Consider the following 23,987-nt stretch of genomic DNA (forward strand, 5'->3'; position numbering starts at 1 on the left):
CAGTATCAAAGCAAACTAAATTCCTGGCCCCCTGATTGTGAAAAAAGCTCACAAATAGATCCTGACTACATTCTGAAAACTCAAGTCGCACAACAAAGAGCACTTGTTTGAAAAAATGTTGGGGTTTATGCTATTCCAGTATTTGGAGAGCATTAGTTGCAGTTTCTGATGTATCAGATCTAGTATTAATCTTTCAACAATATTCATCTTCTGTACTTAACTGAAGAGCTTGAAGGGCTTTAAGTGTATGACAAGTTTTGAAAAGTTTTTTGGACTTTAACACAAACATTTATTTAGATGCTTCAGTTCATCACATTCTCAGAATCAGACTTTGTTATAATTATATTCTTAAACAGGATTAACGTTTTATTCAGATAATTGCATCTTTTCCTCCACAATTATACCACTAGCTCCTTATTGGTGGTTGATTAGAAAAAGTTCAACATAGTACTAGAAGTACATTATTTGCACCACAGTTAACATAATGATTCTGATTCTTTCCTCCATAAACAGCTCTCTTATTTTCTCTTTACTTACATGCAAAGCTAAATACTTACTTTATTCTGATATTTCACCGCCCACTTCTAACTTATTTCTGAATACTTAGATAATATCAGAGCTTCTCCAGTGAATATAGTTTCTTTTCAGAGCTAGAGAGAAAGTAGGATTTGGTCAAGAGTTCACCTAATGAATGGCTATTTCATTAGTGAATACATTCTTGCTTTGAAAATCAGCTTTGTGCAGTATTTACAATTTCAGTAGGTCTTAACTCCCCAAACTCTGAAAACAGAGTTAGAGAACATGTGCTTACTAAGCCTGGCTAACATCTGTCTCCTGGTTAATGAACCTGTGCAAAGGACCCACATCCATTAAGAAAATAAGTCTTTCAAATTCAAGATAGGATGATTAATAGTTTGTTAAAAAGTAAATATGCTACTTTTCTGTTCTGCAGAACATCACAGTCCAGTAATAACAGTGACCTAAAAGCCCCCTCTTCTCTTACACCCATTTAGTTTAAAATCAGTTGGTATTTTCTTTGGTACCTGAGACCTCTCATAGAAATTCATATTCTGCATCCTGCCTGCAAGCAGATGATGCCCAGATGACAACAGTATAGCATTTGAATTGTGGAAGCCAGAACTCCTATTTCAACTGTACTTAGCACTGTAACATCCTGAAAAAGAGCTTAATAATATTATTAAAAAGCACTGATTGCTACTGTCAGGCATTCCAGAGAAAATCTTAACTTCTTTCCACTGCCTCCTAAAAGTCTGTTAAGGTGAAGAAATACAAAGAAAAAAATGTGCGGCTTTGATGTTGCAAGGCTGACCCGAAGTTCAAGAGGTCACTGAAACAAAAGAGAGAAGAGAAGGAAAACAAAAGCCTGTTCACATGAAACTCCAGTTCCATACTTTCTTAATGAGTTCTCAGAAGAACCTTAACATCATTACTGAATTGTGAAAAAACCCCACCAAATTATAACGACAATTGAAACCATAATAGACTAATTGCAGCTAAAGTAATGACTCCTTAGTATTCATATGGCATATTACCAGGGGACCTTAAATTCACAAATAGAAAGTATTTTTTTCCCTAAACTTCATTTGATTGTTACCCATTAAGTTCTTGGGGGATTTAGGGTGTAATTAAGTTCTGATTTACTCCTATAAAAAAGAAGGAAAAATGCTCTCATGTTATTAATTTATTATCAAGATATTAACTTATGGATTGTAAGTGTTGTTTTGTAAATCCTACTAGTTCATAAATTTATAAATGCTTACACAATTTTTTTTTTTGAATTATGTGTTCGTTGGGTCCCATACTCTTTAAACAGACTTGACTATATGAGATAAATGAAGACTCAGATTGTTTCTAGATTCTTTATCAATACAAGACTCACTTTTGCTGCCACATAAAGCTTTATGTGCAGAATTTCTCTTATCAAATCCAAGTTCGTGTGATTCTTTAAAAATGAGAATTCAGAAGTACTCTATATGGTCAAACTAGTTACTGTTCTGCAGTTTTTAGTATAAATAATGACTTAGAGACATGAAAGAGCTCTGTGCATTTCCTTTTGACATGAATAGATATAATGTAGTGATATATCTTATTTGTGCCTGAACTGTCAGAGGGACTGAGACTCCACTATATTAGTGCACAAAAGTCAGTACAGTCTTGGGCATAATGTCTTTCAGGATAAACCTCCCCAAACTGAGAAGATGTTATATCAACACTGCTGACTTCACTCTGTTGTGGTGAATAACTGAGCTAATTTTATATCACTATGGGGAGCAGGATAGCAACAGCACCGTGGAGCTCCATTGAAAGTGATTTATATTGCTTCATGTGAATGCAGATAGCACCTCAACTTGGTGGAAGCTAGAATTATACTTGAAGTGTGAGAGAACAGAAGTCACCGAACAGTGTGTGAGTCCATCAAGAACATCCCATGGAGGCACACACACTGTTGCAAAACACTACCAACTGAAAAAACACATGGCACATAGGAAGGAATGTAATAAACTAAAAGGATTACAAGAACATATAAACACACATGTGCAACACAGATAAAAAGGAAAGCACTAGATCTGTGAGCAACTCAGATAAATTCTCTGAAAGATCAATGGATAAAACAGCAACAGATGAATGAACTGCTAGCTTGAAAGCAAAATGAACACTGAGCACTTCTAAGATGAACACATGCACAAACCAGTGTTGTCTCAAGACAACACTGTTGTGACAAGATTTCTGGAAAAAAACCCCCCAAACCAACAAAACACAAAGCAGAGATATTTTGATTGTTAGCAAACCTGATGCAACTGCAACAACAAAACCCATGCAGGATTCTTTAGTGGATGGGCAGTTATTAGTGTAACTTCAGATTACTCAAAAAAATCAAGTCCCATTGAACATATCTAAAGGCAATATGACATCATTCTTTTCTAAATTACCTTAATATTCCTGAATTAGCAAAGAAGAATGATCTCAAGGTTTTAAAAATTGTGCTAAAATTAAAATTCCAAACAGAAGTCCAAAGGCCAGGTTGTTATCAGATACATTAGTCACACTCAACCATTAGTTCAAATCTTGTGTTGAATCACATCCAACTGGGCAAAGCTTCTTTCCAAATGGTGGCTGCTGCATGAACTCTATAAAATTAACTACCATCAGATCCTAGTGGACAAACTTCCAAATAAGACACTATCACCGCAATAAAGTCTATTATGGGAAGTCGTAGTGAAGAAGCCAAGAAACAGGCTTGCCAATTATAGTGAATCACATTTTGGTGAGAAAGTGATTCTTCCAGCATAGAGCTGTGACAAGTTACCAACCAGTACAGTCCCGTATCCCAAATCCCTTTTTTTTTTTTTTGCACACTCACAGATATCTTTCTCTGTCTTTTTTTAGAGGGGAAACCTTAATTTTCCATTATTTAAATCTTGCACCTCTCTGACAGGAATTGTATCTATTTTTCTAGCAATTCAGTAGAAGTGTCTCTTCAGGCATGTGTTACATATCCAAGATAAAAAGCAAATTATGTTTTACATTAGACTGCATTACTAGCTACTGTTCCCTTATGAATACCTCCAGTCTTACATCTGTATTCTCAAGGATGTAACATTATTTTTTCAGTAGCAACTAAAGAGTACCTAAGGAGTGATTTGGCACAGTAAATAGCTTACATGTTTGTCACATGGTATAAAGCCAGTAAGATAACAGAAGCACTGTACATTTGTGGAATGTTGTTTAATAAGTGCTGCACATACAAAAACAAGCCTGTGAAAAACTCCAGGCACAGTTTGCCAAAACTTAGACCAGCATTTTAGCAGATTAAAAGCTTCCACATGTATTTTAAGAAATTTTTAATGGAGCACTGAATAATGTCCTTAGCACCATCCAGAAAGCAAAGGTATCTCTAGCCCTTGTATATTGATAGGATGCAGTACATTTCATGTTTAAAGTAGATATTTTTGGCAATATGTTCAGAATAAGTAAAAATTAATATTTTCATCCTCAGGGAATAGTATCGAAGTCTTATAACTACTATGATATTTATTTCAGTCTTGTAATATATCCTTTAGTATTTAAACTAATTTGATGTGCTTTGGCTTATCAGCTACCAAATTTTTTTCCTAATTAAACTGAAATAATTTACAATGTTACATTATGCTTTTTCATAAGCAAAAGTACTTATTTTTTCACTCCTTATACAGAAACTAATCAGCTTTATGCCCAACAGAAGAATCCCATTTCCAGGAAAGCTTAGTCAAAGTGTCTGGACATAAAAAGATGTCCTTTTAGAATTGCCCTATGCAGGTAGCAGCAGTGTTTTGTTACCAAAAAAAATTGTGAGCTGCTATTTTCTGTGTTCCTAGGTCTCTGATTCTTGGCTTGAAGACAGTCGGTTCTTTGTACTCTGTTATTACAATGAGGTAACCAAAGAAAGAGAGTCTTGGTTTGAGACTGTCAGCTGTTACTAATCATTGCTCCATGGCTTGCTGTGAATCCCTGCTTTCCTCTCCCTCCTGCTCTGCTTAGCACACATAAAGAAGATAAATTACTCCCTAGTTTCCCTTCAAAAAGCATATTGTTTGTCACATTCCAATACTGTGAGCAAAAGATGGAATAATGTGAAGAGTTAAATGAGTATCTCAACAGCCCCACAGCAGGGTCCTTCTCAGGCAGATGTGAGTTTCAGGAAATGTACTTTCCTGCTGTTTCTTCAAATGTATCCTGTTATATTGCAAACCTGAACAGCAAGTTAACTATACTTCTCGGAACCGTAGAGCGTAATCATGCAGGAGTTTTCATGTAGTAACATAAACATCACTAACATTCAGTAGATGCACCATCCAAGTGTACAATATTTACTTATTTTACCAGAAAATGTTATACTTTGTTTTCTATAAATGTTTTAGCTTTGCGCTTTCAAGTCTGGGGAGGTTTATCACATTCTTCACTGCCCTCACTGACTCACAGCGACAGAAGAATTTTAAGGGAAGAATCATAGAATGGTTTGGGTTGGAAGGGACTTTTAAAGGTCATCTTTTCCAACCTCCTGCAGTCAGCTGGGACATCTTCAGCTAGATCAGGTTGCTCAGAGCCCCCTTCAGCCTGACCTTGAATATTTTCAGGGAGGGGCAGCCTCTACCTCTCTGGCCAACATGTTCCAATGTTTCAACTCCCTCACTGTAAAAAAGTTCCTCTTCGTATTCAGTCTCAATCCACCCTCTTTTACTTTAAAACCACAACCCCTTGTCCTAAATCAGCAGACTCTACTAAAGTAAAGTCTGTCCCTATCTTTCTTACAGGCCTCCTTTAAACACTGGAAGGTGCTATAAGGTCTCTCCAGAGCCTTCTCTTCTTCAGTCTGAAGAACCCCAACTGTCTTAGCTTGTCCTCATAGAGGAGGTGCTCCATCCCCTGATATCTTTGTGGCCTTGTCTGGATGTGCTGTGACAAGTCCACATCTTTCTTGTGCTGAGGACCTCAGAGCTGGATGCAGTGCTCCAGGTGGGGTGTCATGAGGGCAGAGTAGAAGGGGAAAATCATCTCTCTCAGTGTGCTGGTCATGCCTCTTTTACTTGCACTTGTCCAGCCTCTCACCCACCAGCACTCTTTAATTCCTTCTCAGCAGGGCTGCTCTCGGTCTGTTCATTCCCCACCCTGGACTGATACTGGGGGTTGCGCCGACCCAGGTGCATCACCTTGCACTTGGTTTTGTTGAATCTCGTGAGGTTCCCATGGGCCCAATCCTTGAACTTGTCCAGGTCCCTCTGGATGGCATCCTGTCCTTCAGGTGTGTCAAACACACCACTCATCTTGGTGTCATCTGCAAATTTGCTGAGGGTGCACTCAATCCCACTGTCCACGTTGTTAATGAAGATATTAAACACTGATGGTCTCTGAGAGATACCCTTGTCCCTGATCTCCATCCAGAGCTGGGGTGGTTGACCAATCAAATGGTTTGTGCACCAAAATAAGCCAAGTAAGAAGAGAGCAAGGCTGTGGAATACCCTAACAGGGAAGTAGGGTAAAAATAGTTGCTGGTTTGAAACTCAAGCTCAGTAAATTTTTAACCAATTCTGTGGAATATATTTGCCTGCAATATTAGAATGCTAGATTTGATGGCCCAGGAAATACTTTCCAGCGTGGATTACTACCATATTTTTTATAACATAGCAATTAATCTTGATGCATTGAAGCCAAACAGTTTCATGAAGTGAAGTTATTCCACTGAAAGAGCAGTATCAGTGATGAATAACAACAAAATGGTCTTCCATTATTCATGGCTAACCGAAAGGTAAAAATCACTGTAAAGCCACTAGAGATTATTTGGGCTTCTTCAGTTTTTACCCGTCAGTGATGTTCGGACATTATCTTACCACGATTTTGTGAACATTCTCCTGACAATAAAGTGTGGCTAAAAGAGCAGGTGCAACAGGATGAAAGATGAAGTAACAGAGTCATTTACAGCATGTTTTCCCTTAACAAGAGCTAAAAACAGATAGAGGAAATAAATTTGAAGCTAGCACACATTACATTTATTTGCTGGTGTGTTTGCATCAGGAAGTATGGGACCAACGGAAAGAGTACAATTGTCAGTTTGCATCACCAGATTCTTGTCATCAGATGCTGGATGGTGTTTGCTCAGCTACCATTTGAGAACAAAGGCAGCTTAAAGATAAGCAGGAGGAATTAAAGAATGCTTACTTGCTTTAGCAGTGCTCCTGACAAAGAGCAGAGGATGGACTTAACCAATACAGCCAACTTTAAGTAATGACAGACTAATGCCAAAATTGTTTTCTGCTCCAGACACTATTTCCTTCTGCTTCCCCTGTAAAAGTTCTGGGTTCACGTGACAGAATTCTGAAATGATTGAAAATGAGAAACAGAAGAATTAACCCTACAAAACCCAAAGTTAATAGTTTTTTTGTAGCAAGGATGGGCAGGACTATTAAGCTGTGGGGGCAAGACTAGTCATTTAGGAGCCATTCTCAGCCATTTAATTGGCTCTTTGAATTGCATTACTATATCCCAGCCATGGGTTTCATTAGTCAGCTTGGCTTATTCACGGTCATGTAATTTTGGATCAAATACAACTGCTAATTTTCCTGTGAGAGATTTGAACCAGAAAAAAAAAATTATCTAAATATTCCTATTCATATAAAGATAAGTTACACTGAGATTTGGGAGCAGCTTACCCCATCAGTTCATGTAAAAAGGCATACAGAGCTGTATTTCAGACATGTATTTTGTGTGGCTTCAGGAAGTCATTAGCTGTATTGATTTAATATTAATTAACTTCACCAATTTATATAGTCCTTTGAAAATGTAATTATGTTTTTTTCTTTGTAATTTTACTACTTCTAGTGCTATTAAAAATAGTGGTCTAGAGTTTGGATTAAATTTGTACGTGATATTGTGAAGGGTACAATTGTCAAAGCTTAAATTTAACTTTTGTTTTCTGGGATTGCTAAGCACCACACAGGACATGCTCAGCTGCTCTGAGAATAAAGCTTTAGAGCTTAATCATGCTAATTAATCTTAGGCAATAACTTCCACTGTCTTTACCTAACTATTGCTTTTCCTTACAAATTTTCTGTCAGCATATTTTACCGTGACCTTGCACAGTGTTATTCATTTCCACAAATCCTCATCAACATACACAAAAGGGATTGTTCTCACGGTCTCACACTGAGAGTTTACTCATCACACAGTGCTTAGCGGGTGTACGGGGTGGGAGTAGCCCATTTGAGACTGGTTCATTAGGAGAGTGAAAGACAACCTTAAAGAAACAAAATTAGGGCAACACTCCTGAGTCAACAGTTGCCATTATTGCTGTTCCACCATAGGAGTCCTTAACAAGCAACTGCAATTTCCTAATGAAGAGACCGTAAAAAGTAAACAGGGAAATAATTAGGAATAAAAAGATGCTCTGTTCATAATGTTTTGTTTTTAAAGACTTAGTACAAAACATCTAAAGGGAATTTATATAAAAATCTACATTAGCAAGGAAGTGCCACCAATTCATTTCTAATAAGCTGAATAAGAAAAGAATTCGTCATCATAGAAATCCTCTCTGTTTTATTTCTGGAAGTCAATATGTATGACTAGGCAAGAATGGACACATTCAGAACTGTTCATTATTGTATGCATTTTCATCAGCGTAATGCCACATGTTGGCAGAATTCTGACTTAGAGGTGTTCAGTCCTGTGCCCACAGATGGAACCCTTGCAGCAGTGACTCCTCAGCCAAGTGCCTGCACCAGGGTTCTGAACCCACAGTCCCTTTTCTACTGAGCAGGATTACTACTGTCCTGTGAGGAGTAAGGGGGGACTTTGGGCTTGTCCAAAGGAGAAGGAGACTGAGGGGTGACCTCATTGCTCTCTGTAGCTTCCTGAGGAATTTTAAATACAGAATAGTTCAGGGGGAAGGTGCCTACAAAGACCATCCAATCCAACTGCCTGATCAATTCAGGGCTGATCAAAAATTAAAGTTACTAAGGGCATTGGCCTCTTAAACACTGACAGGCTGGGGTCATCAGCCACCTCTCCAGGAATCCTGTTTTAGAGAAGGTGGGCAACCACCCTGTCTGGAAAGAAATGTTTCTAAAGATGCAGACTGGACCTCCTCCTCTGTTTCTACTTGCCCTGTGACTGGATACTAGGGAGAAGAAATCAGCATTTCTCTTTCCCCTTCCCCCTGAACTAGTCTGTATTTAAAATTTTCATCATTCATTGCATCAAAAGTAATTTTAAGGAAACCAAAAGTTAAAAACATTGTGGGCAAAATGTTAGATTCTGTTACAAACACAAGAATTTTAGTGCAGGAAGGCAAAAAACACATCAGCTACTTAGTTTTTCTAAAAGTTTTTAAAGGGCAGCAAAAATATTTCAGAAACAGGGACTTGAAATATGAAAAATGGTGGCTGAGCATTTCAACTGTTTTCAATCTGAAATTGTACACGTGCATATCTTACACATATGTAAGATATCCACCCCCTCTCCCCCAGTGACAGTCTTGTTTGCTCCGAGAAATAAAAAAATCATGGAAGGTACTAGGATCAATCCTAAGTAGTGACTGTTTTTCTAGGACAAGCAAAAGAAAATGAATCTTGCTACTTTCCGAGTTCTTCAGTGGGATACTATTTACTTTGGATCCTATCTAAAAACTGCTAGTTATGGGCTCTCATCTGTCAAACTATGTTAGTTAGTGATTGATGTTTTGGCCAAATATAAGCCCAAGAATGCTTTGCTGAATAGGAGTTTACACACAGAAATAGAGCCTCAGTCATACCAGCTGCTGACCAGTTACTGTTGTGGTAAATAAGCACGTTAGATCTAATTGTGTAAATATGTATACTCCTGGTTGTTTTTTTTTTTTTTTTTAGAAAATAACACACTCAGAAACTCTTAAGTACTGCAGCAGCAAAAGTAAGCACGTGAATAAACTCAAATCTCAGACTAAAATAGCTCCTGGCTTGAGGAGGTTGGACTGTTCTGCAAAAAATCAGTTGATGTAGTTGAGCTGATCAGTGGGAGAAAGTATTGTGAAGTTACAGGACTTTTAGGGTAGGTTCTGCATTTCAGCTTTTAAAACAACTCCTTTGAATTTATTCTTGAGCAAGCCAATTCAAAGATGTTATTGGCTTAATTTTTTTCTAAAGAAAACATGCTAAGTATATTTTACCTTTGATCTTTCTGAGGAGTACAGTACCATCCCTTTGCGTTAGTGTGGTCTAGTATAATCCAAGATCACACATAGGTGACATGCATCATGCATCCAAAGTAAGGAAAGTTAAAAACAATAGCAGCAATTCTGGATTGGTAAAACTAGTCATAATTGCTATTCATGAAGGTTCATAGAATAATTAATTCATGCTAATTTGCAGAACTGTGATCAAGTCTCGTGAGCAATCAGAACTACCAGATTAACAATTCAGAATTTTTAACATTACCTTAACTAGATTTTTTTTCTCCTTTTCCCTGCATCCTTTCTCTCTCTTTCTCCTTCTTTTAAAATTACATACTTATTTTCTCCTTGCCTTTTCTACATCCTAAAGTATTTTCATTTCTTCTCTAACGTCTTTGTTAGAGAACAAAGTAGTGCTTTGCTTTGTGCCCTGACACGCTGGAAAACTCCTTGTCATGTCTTTATTTCATCCACAGTGTTACCTCTCAAGAGCGGGAAAGAGTAGATGAAGGGAGAGGACAGGGATAAGGGTTTCCGTTTGTTTGCAGTTTTACAGACTTATGCCTGCCCCCTTCTTTCTTTTCTTCCCTTCCTTCCTCCCTGCCTCCCCCCCTCCCCATCCACACTTAAAAAATCATTCCCATTCATGTTGTGTGAGCGCACACGCTGGGAGAAATTACAGGGGCTCTGCTCCAGATCACCTTGACAACTTCAAGGCATCCCTGTGCGTGGGGACCAGTGGCACAGCAAAGTTTCCCAGGCCCCCTGGGGAAGGGGAGGGGAGAGGAAGAGAGAAGGCAGAGGTGCTGGAGCCAGCAGCGTGTGGAGGAGAGGGCAGCGAGCGAGCGGGATGAAAGGGGCACATACATCTCCCGCGGGACAATGGGAGTTTTGCTGGCTGACTGTGAAAAGACACACTGAGGATACAATGCTCTGTGACACATGAAAGCTTTGGGGACCCTTCCAGAGTCCTATTCAGTTCTAAAGAATCTTGTCAACATCTTAAAATGCAAAGAAAACAACCCATTTCATTTTCTTGTGTTTTAAAAACAAATTTAAAAACATTTTTTAGATAATTATTTTTCTTTTTTTTTTCCTTTTTTTTTTTATATGCTGGAGCCTTTTGCAGTTCCCTGAGTTCCCATTAACTACAGTGGGAGGGAAGGCTGCCCAGCAGCCCCCCAGTAAGGGCTCTCAGAGGTGGGCATTTGCTTCCTTCTCATACACCTTTTGTTCATACTTAGACCTGTTGTCCCTCTGCTTTGAATGCTCTCTGCTATACATACCATGAGCAGTAAGAGCTCAAGAGGAGAGGAATTGCTGTTCCTTATGTTCAAGTTGAGAAATAATTTCTATGATAGCAAGAGCAGGAGTGAGACTGAGCAACCTAAAATAAGAAGCCATGTAGTCACAGCCAGAGTCCACAACAGGAAACCAGGCTGGAAAGCAGCTTACAAAGACCAGAGCATGACTCTTGCCCCCATGACACACCGCTTGCACGTGGTTCACCACTCTGACCCAGAATCAGTCCAAGGCAGAAAGAGGATCACAAGCTCTAATCCTTCAACACAGCAATCTTTATTGGCAAGATATGCCCCACACTGACCCCTAAGGATTTTTGGGGTATAGGAGACTCAACCTAGTATCAAGTGTGGAGTAAAAAAGAAAAAAGATAAGGCTCAGTGTGCTTGTGAATCCTCTAAGACTGACAGTGCTCAGCCTCTGGTCCTTAATCGATTACCTGTCAAGGGCAGAATACTGGGAACTGACTGATTCAACATCTGTGTGTTTCCAGACATTCCTTCTAAACTGTATACGTTAACCTTCCATGCTCAGGACGTTTAAAACAAGTTTGAAACTGGTCTGAGCTAAAATGAAAAAATACGTAGGCCAATGTTGCTACTTTAGAAAAAGTAAATAAGAACACAAAAAAAAAGCAATTACAATAAATGAAGATGAAATTGACTGGACTAGTATGCAAGCAATATTTTTTCATTTTGCAAATTACATTTCATTTTAATTTTGACTCTTTTAAAAAAAATCTGTAACAAATGATGTCTGAGGTAAATATTGTGCAATTCAGTAGCAGATCTGAAGTTCTCAAAAAATTAGTAATTTTATTTTTTGCATTGCTTAATAATATTTGCACTATTTTATATTTACATTATTTTGAGGATTCTAAAAAACACCCTGATCTTCCATCCACCAACAAGAGGGCTACAGGACTTACTTCCTGTTTGTAAAGATAAGAAAACTAGTAATTACTTGCTAGTATTTACCATTTTCCTCACAGAATTTCAAAACAGAAACATTAACTTACCATGAACATTATTATCCGGTTTTACGGATGGAAAAGCTGAACAGAGAAATGAAGGATCAAGTGATTCAAATGTTGGATGCCCATTTTCAGTTTCTTACTGTACCAGTAACGCTTTGTTCTTCCACTGCAATGGCACACATAAACCAGGCAATTTGGGGTGTGAACCCAAGTGACCTCCCTTCGCAATTCCTTTTGAGGGTACAGATCTTACTGACTCTCATGGTTTCTGCCAATAGGGCAGGCAAACACTAGCTGAAATGAAAGGGTAAGTATGAAGCACGTGATTGGTTTTATACTTTGAAGATTCAATCAGAGCCTGGAACACAGTCTTGGTCTAAGTTACATGAGTGACTAGAGTGCTTTCACTGTTACTCCAGTAACGTGTGTTTCCTCCTTTAGAAGACAGACGGTATGATATATCCACAATTGTTTGAGAAAACATTTAGTTTTGCCAGGTCATGATTCTAGTTTTATATTTCTGTATTATTTATATTCCTGCAGTCCTGTTGATATATTTTAAATGCTTTCTCCTCTGAGACAGACACCCAGAGCAGAAGGTGGCAGCTTTCACTGTATTTTATATGTTCAAGGATGGCATCTACGTATATGTATGGGCAGTCCATGGAAGTATGGGTTAGGCAGTTCCACAGAGTAGGAGATAATAAAGCCAAGAGATCCATTTCGGACCTCTTTTTTCATTCTTCACTTTGAAAGCTTGATTCCAACAAGAAGTATCAGAACTGCTTTGAGACAGATGGCACATCCCTCCAAATGACGTATGGGGAAGTAACTGACTACTGGAAATTTTAATGAGAAGGAGCAATGGGGCATTTTAAGAAGAAGAATGCATCTGATGGAAAGAGAAAGAGAACAGAAAGCTGTAACTCTTGTAATAAAAAATTATGTAACAACAGGCATTAGGGGTGGAATTGGAAGACAGTAGTTGTATGAGCTGCAATAGAGAGAGACAGCTTGCCATGGGTAGCTTTAAATGTACTGGTCATCAAACCTCTTCCCACAAAACAGTTTTCATTGTGCTTAATTTGTGCTCTTTGCTCACAGCTGTGTCCGGTGAATCTCATTGTGCTTAAATTTACTAGGAATTGCTGCCCTGGATAGTAAAGCATCAGGGAAGATGGGAGTCCGAGCAGTAGTCTACTACATGAGCACTACGATCATTGCTGTACTGATTGGTATAATCATTGTGGTCATCATCCACCCTGGGAAAGGTACGAAAGAAAACATGCACAGAGAAGGCAAAATTGTGCAAGTGACAGCAGCAGATGCCTTTCTTGATTTAATCAGGTATGCCTATGATATTGCACATTTTCTGTACCAATAGCAATGACAGTAATATTTAGATTCACAGAGAACAAAAGTAGAGCATTTTAGATAGTGACTGCATAAAGTTACCAAATTTCTTTCAGCTGTGTGATACCAATATCTCTATTTTTAATATCTCCTTTTTTAACCCATGACAACTCTACAATGCCACAAAATAGATTTAATTCCAAATCAAACTGTTGCAGGGGAAGAAGCTGCTTTTAATTTTCAAAGAAATATTCTTTCTTTCACACACAAAAGAAAGACTTCTGTTCTACTATATGCATGGGTCTTTTTTCCTCCTTCCGTAGCACAATCCCTATTGCCAAATTCCTCTGCTTTTCTTTACTTACAGCTTTCAACAGTTTTCTCACTTCACTTGAATCCCTGATTTAGTTATTAATTTTAATTTTGAATTGTAGCTGCCAATCTGGGTGCATCTAATCAACTTGTTAAATTGTATGAATGGGAAACAAGTTCCAGGAACAGGCAAGTAAAATGCTTGAAATAGAGGGGCACAGATGTAAAATCGTTTTTTCTCCTTGCTCAGAGACTCTGCAATACCTCTTTTATAGACCTAATATGTCACAGGGAGGAGGGAAGCTGAGGTTTTGAACTCGGGAGCTTTTCCACAGGTAAAGCCACCAAAATTTTGTGTTCCACTAACCCCTTTGGAGAAGCCAGAGACATGGAGAAAGGCCTCCAAGAGTCATGCTGCCAGGAAGGGGGACTTTAGAAAGACCCATGAAGAGGTTTGCACTCAGATTTCTCAAGATTTATTCAGTTAGGCTGCTTCTAATTGCCTCAGAAATGCACCATTCTGGAAAGTAAAGAAACAAACTCCCATCTGTAAAAAATGTATGCACACATATGTAATTATATGTGTATGTTTTTTTATTATGGAATACTCAAACTTGAGAGAGATTTATTTTTTAATCACAGCAAGACTAAACAGAATGATAAATGTCATGAAGTACTAGGCTACGTGACTGCAAAAATTGAGAACTAGAAATGCATTAAATATTATTAAATTATTTATTACCATGGATTCATAAAGCATTAATAAATATGAAATTAAAAGCACTGTCCCACAGAGCTTTGTACATTTGGTAATTTAGCTAATATACTGCTCCATAACCAGACCTGCTATACAGCGCTAGATACAGAGATTCCAGTTGCCAGGATCTATCCAATCCTGCTGCATTTTGTCCTGATAAAGCTAACCAGGCCAATGCTATATACAAAGCTCTACCCACTGTATACAATAATTATATATTTGCCTAAGGATTCCTTCAAAAATTAGCTGGTCAATTCTTTAATTCATTTATAAGCTGCACCCTTACTTAAAATATTACTGGAGTATTATCACTTCTCATGTTATTTTGTTTCTTTTTCACAGAAATATGTTCCCTCCAAATCTGGTGGAAGCTTGCTTTAAACAGGTAAAAATGTGTTGTTATTTCCAAAGAAATCACAACAAAGTAAGAAAGTGAAATGTAATAGGATTTGTTTTAGGAGTATCACATACTTAGAGCAGAAACACAACTTATGTATGCTGTCAGCCGTCAAAAAAGCCCCAAACTAAATCAACCAAATCTGTGCTTTGTTTTTAGTCATATTGAGACAATAGTACTTGCTATGAGAAGTGAAGAAAACACTCCTGGTTTGACAAATCAGAAAATAGGTTTTTTCAAAATGTCAAATTCTTAAGTCTGCAGAAGGGTTCACTGAAGTCACAAAGTACAGAATTTGCTTTTCAAAAACAGTGTTATGTTAAACTGGGAGATACTGAGATATGCACCATCTGCACAAAGACTGGAAGACGTTCAAGAATGTCATGTGAGGAACATGCATAGATTCAAAACAGAAAGAAACATGTCGTGGACATGAAAAACAAAAGCAAGTTGGGGGGGACTTCCTGTCACCTATGGTAGGAGTTCATAGGAGTGCTTTTTCTATGTTGCTTCCTAAATTCTACCATTATTCTGGCCTTAACCTTAGCTCTTCTACAAAGAAAATAGTAGTAACCAGCTACATTCTTTTTTTTTAAAGGATGACATTATATATTTAGTGAAACCTGTAATGTGTGTTTCTATATTCTAATTACTTCATATTGACCTCCCAGACAACCTTGAACTGTTATTCGCCAGTTACTGCTGTAACAATAAAGAAAAGATGAAATGTGGAGGTCAAGAAGTAAGAGGATAAAGTAGATACTTTCCAAAGTCCAGCTGAGTTACATCTTGCAGAAGAATTGAAAAGAAATTGTAACATTATCTTTGGCTATATAAACAGAAATCAGTAAAAAGCAGTGAATTCCTGCATTAAAGATTTCTAGATTAAAGATTAAAGACTAACCAGACCCAAGTCCAAAACTAATAAATGCTATGCCTCTGTCTTCAGCCAGGATGTTGATGACCTCAGTAGAGTGATGCAAAAGAACAGTATGGAAATACAAAAGTTTATATTTAAACTAGGAAAAAAATTCAAATAATTAATGTAATAAAGTACAGGAATGATATGATCTTTATCTCAAAACAATGAAATAATTAGGGCATTAATTTACAGCTCTAGCAGCAACTATTTTTCATAAATCTCTCAAGCTGGGAAGTTATTATCTATAGCTCTTGAAAGCAACCAAAGTGTCTTTCAGATTGCAGTTTCAGAAGGATTTGGGAATTGATTTAAGCAGATAACAAGCCATTAGCTTGATCTCAGTTATACTGAAGGATATAAAAAAAAGAAACCAACAAAAAAACCCAACAAAACAACAAACAAACAAACAAAACAAAACAAAACAAAAACACACACAAAAAAACCCAAACACCAGAAAAACCCCCAACCAACAATAAAACCCCACTGATATCCGAAACAGAGATTGTACCATCTTTTTTCCATGATATTGCTCATTTCCCTTTTCTTTTCTTTGTTTTGATTTGGTTTTGATTTTCACTTATTTTTTGCTTGGTTGGTTGGCTTTTTGGTTGTTTTTTTTTTTTGTTGATTGTGGTTTTCTCTTTTGCCTTTTTTGGTTTGGTTTGGTTTTTTGTTCTTCTGTGGCAGAGAAAGGTAATGTATCACATTTCTTTAGTCTTCTGACAAAAGTTTTTGATATGAGGAGAGTGAAATAGTTGAGTAGGGGATAAGAGTATTGTAAGAATTGTAAAATTTGTGGAGATAGCAATGGAAGTTGCTGGAAGACTGGGCATACTTCAGTTGATATTTTTGTGAATGACATTGCCATAAGATGCACACAATTAAATTTACAGATGACAAGAAAGTCCAAGCACTTTGTATTGAGATATGTGACAAATGCCACAAAAGGTGGCATTTCACTGGCACACTGCAATACTGTGGAGTCAAAGCAACAAAATGACATTGCATTGGCATGTTTGGTTATCTCCTTGTAGCTCTCCATCACATGTGAAATAAACATTTAGAAATTAACAGTAATTTCTACTTTGACATAGCAAGTTACCATCAAAAAGACAAAAAAAAAAAAATCCTCCTCTAATTCAGCTCTAGGATATATTAGACATATATATTGGTGACAGAACACCAAGACAGAAACTAAAGCTGGAGTAATGTGACCATCTAGAATACTGAATATCTTCAGCTTTTTCATTCATAGATTGAATTAACACAATGGAGAGAGGAGTTATTATTATATTATTTTATTGGAATTATTGAAAGAACACAACGTATAAAGAGGATACACAACGCAAAGAGGATACTGATTTAGAAACTCTTCAAGTACAAAACCAAACTGGCAACAGAGCTGAGTAAGATAAAGAAAAATGTTTATGCGAAAAGAAAGAGAAATCTGCATTACTGAATTTAGAGCGGGAGTTGGTAAGGTTTTTAACCTTCTATTACTTACAGGTGAGGTCCTGGAAAAGTCTTCAATTAGGAGTCATAGGAGCACTTCAACAGTTTTACCACACAGCTTAAAAAAATTCTTTTCATAAAGTATCCTATGGCAACAGGAAACTTGACTCGGTGACTAGCAGTTCTAAATGTATGTTCTTAATTAAAGATGTCCTGCAGATTCTGTTTGCATTAAGTGTATTGTATTTCTCATGTGCTTTACAGCTTAAGGAGATTTCTAAAGTAGTTTGAAAACCAGGAAATGTTTAGTGAAAGTTTTTACTGACATTCAGCAACAGCTACACTTACTGAAATACCAGGATTTTAAATCTGTCATACTGATACTTTTACGTATTTGAATTCAGTACCAAATCCTACATTTTTAAGTAAAAGTTATTTTGTTATAGCAGATTTGTTAAACTAAAAAAGTAGTTTACGAGTACGTGTAAGATTGCTAGGTATCCAGATGATTTTGTACATCTGACCCCATAACTTTCTTTTCAAAAGTTTCCATCCACTTTTTCATATTTTTCTCAGAAGACTTTTGAAGAAGGATGATCCATCTGGCACTAATCTGGTTCTATAACCAGATGTTGGCTGGCCCAAACACAAAACACACTGTACATATACACTCACAGTTGTCCACAGTCAAAGGTGTAATACTGATCCACAGCTTCACACACCTGAAAACCACCTCTGGAATATGCATTCAGAATTCAAATCACATCTTTTGGTAGATCAGATGTGCACATTCTGTCTTACAACATTCTTAGGGCAGGTTTCTTTCCTGTCAGAGACTTTTACTGGAACCCACTGAAACGTGCAGAATTAAATGGAACTGTGGGGAGAGAGTAACCAAGGTAGAGAGGGCTTCTAGATGGAAAAGCTTTTATAGGATTGCTGCTTGGAGAAGAGTAGTCATTAAGGAAACTGGGACCTTAGGATATATCTGGGAAAGATCTTCCTAAATTTTCAACTGTTCCTCATCCTTTGGATTCCCTTTCCTGGTTTTACTTTCCTAACAAACCTGTGAGACGAAGCTGTCTCCCCTTGCTATTTCTTCTCATTCTCCTTCTCCTTCTTTGAACATTTTCTTTCCTGAAGATTTTTCGCTTTTTCCAGTCACCAGGGATTTCACATGACTACCATGACTTTTCAAACATGATAGAGAGTGGTTTGGCAACACCAGCCAGTTCCCTCCAGACCCTGGAACGCATGTTGTGAGATCCCATAGCCTCCCATTCAGTTTCATCAGGTGGTTTCAAACCTTCTCTTTGCTTACACTGGGAGGAACTTTGCTCCTCCAAATTCCACCTGGAGATTCAACGACTTGAGAGATGTGGGAAGCCAGATGGCCAGACAGTGAAGACTGAGGCGAAGAACTCTTTGAGTAACAAAGCTTTCTCAGGCTGATTGTTAAAGAGCAGCTTTGTTAATCCAAACAGCACACTTCCTGATGCTGCTTATTTCCATGTGACGTGTTGTGATCTTCACTATGCACTGATCATGTAAGGCTTTTGTGATTTTTATCAGTAACAGAAGAATATAGTTAGATTGACTGCAGATAAGTATTCCACACTTACCTGAAACTAGACTACTTTGGTCAAAATTTCCTCTGTGCCCCTGCATTCACCCCCAGTTTAGGGACATCTAAAGAAATCTTTGGATTTATCTTTCAGCTCTGGCCATTCTTTCTTCATTTCTCTTTGCTAAATTCAAAAATGCTGTCTAGCCTGGGGCTGAGCAGTGGGCAGAAGTCTGCTTATTAAGCAGATACTGTTTCTTAACTGCTTGTTCTTCCTGCTGTGCTCTGGGCTCTATTGAAAGACGAAAGAAAAACGAGTGAATTTGGGATCTAAAGAGAAACAAAGTCTAACAATTTGGGGAGAGTCATTCTATTGTGAATAGGTGGGATTTGATGCCGTGGGTGGAATGAAGAACTTCGCCTGATGACTGCATTTCTTCTGAGCTATTTCTAATTACATATTCTTCCCTGAAATTGCCCTCATCAAGAGTATCGGAAGTATTAATCACACATTCAGAAATGAACACTAAATGATATATGCTGTCTATTCCTCATGATAAGTTTGACTGATGACTTGTGTCATCAGCTCTTCTGCAGAAAATTTAGAATGCTTTCACACATGTCCATATGGAAAGCAAAGAAAAAAATAATCAGGAAGACAGAATACTACTGCCTTCTTTTCATTTCTTTTAATGTTTTAGGGCTGCATTTAAGCAAACTTGTTGCTTTTAAAATCTTATTTCACTAAACATAGCATCATTGTACAGATTTAGCACAGACAGTGCTAATTACATTATCTCAAAGTAAATTACTACAGTGATTTTTGAGTTTTCAGAACAGCTACCTGTGCAATTACCTTCTCTGCAAATTAACCGCCTGAGTGTGCTACTGTCATGTTACAATATTGCTTCTTCAAAAGTCCCTCGATATATCCAACTCAAATGACTGTGGCTATATTGTATCACAAATGAAAACAACACAATAATCAAAATGTAAACAACTGATTCATTAGATTATGCAATAAAAATGTATTGTCTATTTCATAATGAGCCAACTTAATTAAAATTAATTTTAAAGTTGTTTGTAAGTTGTTCATTACCACCATGTCTTAAAAAAAAAAAAGTCCAGAAATGCATTATTTTTTGCAGATAAGGTTGTTCATAGAAAGGTATTCAAATTAATGTGTTCAAATAATATTTATCTTGCTCTTCAACTGTTCCCTACGCATGAACTTAAGGAAAGATCATGAGTATTTTGCGTCTAAAATCTTACCAGGAAAAAATATCTCTGACTGGAGACATGATACACCAAACATCCTCAGAAATTACAGGACTTCAGTGATGATGTCTAGCCCATCACATACTATCAGTGTGTGGAGCTCTAGTCTCTCTTCTGACATCTTAATGAGCAGTTTTATTTTGTCTAATTTCTTCCATTTCTGAATGTTGAAAAGGAACAAGGATCAGCAGAATCACAATGTGACATTAAACTCTCAGTTTGAGCTACATGAACAGCTAATAACTCTGATTCTTACTGAGATAGAGATCTGCTGAAAATAGGAACATCAGAAAAGCTCACAAAATTATCTTTTGCTGCCAGTTGCTCTGCAGAACAGTAATAGTCAACACTGCTATTTCCTCATCTATTTCAAAACATTTTCTAGCATCTTGAAGGTGGTCTTTTATCCGGTCATTTCCTATAAGCAGTTGGTCTTTCCACCGTTTCACACACAGCAAATATGTTTTGTGAAGGTCAAGCAATCTTGTGTTTTCCCTTTATTGTCATTTTAAAAAGCAGTAATAAGAGCAAAGCTTGATCTACACTTTTTTTCTTATTGGATACCTCCTTTGCATTTCCTGTATTTGGTTTTCCTTGATTTCTTTTCCTTCACCAGCAAACTTCTCATGACTTTTGATAGACAGGTTTGGGCACAAGAAGACAGACACATCCACATAGTTCTCCTTGAGCTCATTCAGCTATAATGAAAGAAAGACCAGCTCAAGGAAATATTCCAGACCAAATAAAGTTGCTCTGGTTCCTGTTGCTTAGGATACCATTTTGAATCTCACGCTGAATAGATTGTTTCTCTACTTCTCTGGAAAGGGTTCCAGAAAGACTCTTCTCCCTAGGAGTATTTCTGAATACTTAAGTCTGATGAATAAGGTGAGTTAACAGATAAGATCTACATCTCTGTGTACCAGTCTAGTAGCTGAAATGGAAAAGGTCTTTCCTAAGTGAGGTCCTAAAATCCATATTATACCTAAAGAAACTTAACTAATAAAGAATTAGAAGCATGTTCCTTCTGTGACAGAATTCCAGAATGAGCACAAAATGTAGGAGTATGCTTGTTACAACCTAAAATTATTTCTAACTTATGTTTTAAAGGTAAGAAACTTCATGTGATTGTGCTTTCTCCCCTGTAAAGCCCAACGTTTTCTCAGCCCCCTGCCATAATTGTTGAGCACCATGGCCAATTCCAACATAATTTGGCATGAGGGATGCAATTCTCAGGCAAATCAAGACTGTGCTTCCGCTGAAGGAAAAGCAGTTTATGACATAGCTGGTGGCTTGTTCCAACAGGCAGCAGCCAGTCAGGCACATCCAGCACTGCTGAACAGCTGCACCACATGTACTTTTGACCTAGTCAAATAGGTAGGAATGAGATTAGGACCTGAGGGTAACAGAGAAGAGTCAGGACCAAAGCAGTTGTGATGTGCTAGGGAAAGTGGGAAACGAGTAGGAAATTTCGTAGGAGATTAGGCTTTAATTCCAGGCTTCATTGTTCCAGACCTCATTAAACAGCTTGCTCTTCTACATTTGTCTAAACTAGTATGCCTGCAAGTCCAGCATGGTTACACCCTTCAGATATTTGCATTAATAAATCTGCACCTAAGTTTTTTTTCCTACTGAAAAACAGTAATAAAAATACACATATAACACAATTACCATACCTGTAGATAAAAAAAAAAAAAAAAGGAACATGCTAGCCAGTGTTTTAACATTCATGACAAAACCGAATTAAAAACACTTTGTTGAGCACTTATATTACATTTCCATTTACACTCCTAGTACCTGTCACCTAAAGAGGCAATCCCAGCCCTCCTTCCCCAGTTGTGTAGTTCCAGTCTCAGTGATTTTTCCTTCTCTGTGAGAAGTCGGTGAGAGCTGATTCACCTGCATAGCTTTCACCTGAAAAGTGGCCACTTTTTTGCTTAGTAACTTTTCTGCCAATTTAAAAAGTAGAATCAGCTCACTAAGACATCAAACAAGAATTATCACAGGTTGGGTGTGAGTGGGTGAGAAAGTGAAACCAGGCTTTTCTTTGTCAGCCAACTGTTCAAACAGCTCAGATTACTTCTCTAACTACAGCCCAAATCTTAAAAGATTTTAAGTAAATTTCATTCAAAACTCAAGTATATTTGACCTTCATGGAGATGTGTTCTGCTACATATTATACAGAAACTTTTCATAAATCATTTTTAAGCAGTTTTATGTGACATTCTGAAAGACAGAGCATTCAGGGGGATACATCAGATACGTGGAAGGAGTGCATAAAAACTATTCCAGCGTAGAAAAAAATGAGATCAGTGTTGAAAGGTGATGATTCAGGTTTCCCATCTTAGTGCTAAGTACTTCATTTCACACAAATACTTTTGGAGTATGCAGTGATCTCCAGATATCACTAATGATACAACAGCTCTTAATATTTGTCTTTTTTTGGTAGTTGCAAAGGAATAAAAATCCAAAGTTGCTGAATAACCTTCCAGAATAACCAGCTGCTTTAATGGGATAATTAACATCCTGAGTCACATAAGAAATATTTTACTAGTAAAATTTAACATTGTTTGTGTTTGACGGAATTTAATCAGCACAGACCTGCAGGGCTTTTTGAGCCCAGATAAAAATACCCAGGATGTATATTTCTCTTTGGAAAAATATTAGGGGGTGAAAGACTGCTTTTAAAAGCAGACATTTGGGGTTTGAGGTTTTGAAATTGATTTGTCTGTTCCATAATGGAACCATTTAAAGAGAAATACTTTTCTTAATTAAGAGAAGTGGTGACTTGTACTGCAAAATAAACTAATGGCTTTGACATAGTAAAGGAAAAAAGAGGTATGTTGTATTTCAGTTAGCTTCGGTCTAATTATTTGAATTATAAATTCAAAAAGATGAACAAATAAAGAAACTCCAGAGCACATGAAAATATTTTAGCTGTGCCAAAAAAGACCCATTTACTTAACAGCTGGAATTTTGTTGTTGGGAAAAATAGCAATTTATAAAAATGTAAACTAAGAATCAATAACTTTGTCACAAAACTCAGGAGCAGGACAAATCTGCATCTTTGACTGCGACATATTTATGAGAAAATGAGTCCTGGTAGCTAAAGGTGAAGTTTTAGCTCTTGAAGTTAATATGGATTTTTGTTGCTTTCAGGAAAGCCAGGTCTTCATCACAGTACATTTTACCTAGAAATGTTATGCAAAGAATTGAAATATCATACGACTGTAATTGTTAATTTAAATTGTGATTTCAGCCTTTGTCTGCTGTGATTCACAGAATTTCTTTCTTTTATTTTGTTTTAACAGTTCAAAACTAACTATGAAAAGAGGAAGTTTAAAGTAGCTATTCCACCCAATGACACATCCACAGTGACTTCCATAATAAGCAATGTGTCAGAAGCAATGGAAGCCCTCACCCGAATGAGAGAGGAAATAGTTCCTGTTCCAGGTTCTGTAAACGGAGTGAATGCCCTTGGCTTGGTGGTTTTCTCAATAAGCTTTGGCCTGGTGATTGGAAGCATGAGAGAGCAAGGTCAGGCATTGAAAGACTTCTTTGATAGCCTTAATGAGGCTATCATGAGATTGGTAGCTCTAATCATGTGGTAAGTGCCTCTTTGATAAATTCCTTTTTAAGTTACTAACAATATTTTTTCATCACAATCAGGCACTGGGTAGCAGGAGTCTGCTTGGCAGAAAGTCAGACAGTAAGATTGTATCTACCTTGTAGCTTTTTTCACAAGTGAACTCAAGAGCTCTACCTCAATGATTTTCCTAAGCACACCAACTCTTTCAGAGGGTTTCACTTTCAACATGAGAAAAATCAGGGTCTGTGTCAGAAGTTGGTACGCTTGTATCTTATGTCTTCATAAAGGTAACAATCACAGCAGTAGGCTGTTGAAGTTTCCTTATACCCCGATCTGACTTCATTAAAGGAAACCAACCGACAAACCTCCCCCACAATCTTATTTCTACGTA

The 23,987-nt window shown here is 37.4% G+C and overlaps 1 protein-coding gene across 1 annotated transcript in view; it reads left to right on the forward strand.

The window, feature by feature from the left end:
• The window catches only part of SLC1A3 (solute carrier family 1 member 3), a 66,491-nt gene that overhangs the window by 33,569 nt on the left and 8,935 nt on the right, over window positions 1-23,987 (forward strand). The window contains exons 4-6 of the mRNA XM_032676058.1: window positions 13,118-13,322; window positions 14,740-14,782; window positions 23,319-23,614. Of these exons, the coding sequence (XP_032531949.1) occupies window positions 13,118-13,322; window positions 14,740-14,782; window positions 23,319-23,614 (544 nt within the window). The remainder of the gene's footprint in view (window positions 1-13,117; window positions 13,323-14,739; window positions 14,783-23,318; window positions 23,615-23,987) is intronic.

The sequence above is a fragment of the Chiroxiphia lanceolata genome, chromosome Z, assembly GCF_009829145.1.
Source record: "Chiroxiphia lanceolata isolate bChiLan1 chromosome Z, bChiLan1.pri, whole genome shotgun sequence".
NCBI lineage: Eukaryota > Metazoa > Chordata > Aves > Passeriformes > Pipridae > Chiroxiphia > Chiroxiphia lanceolata.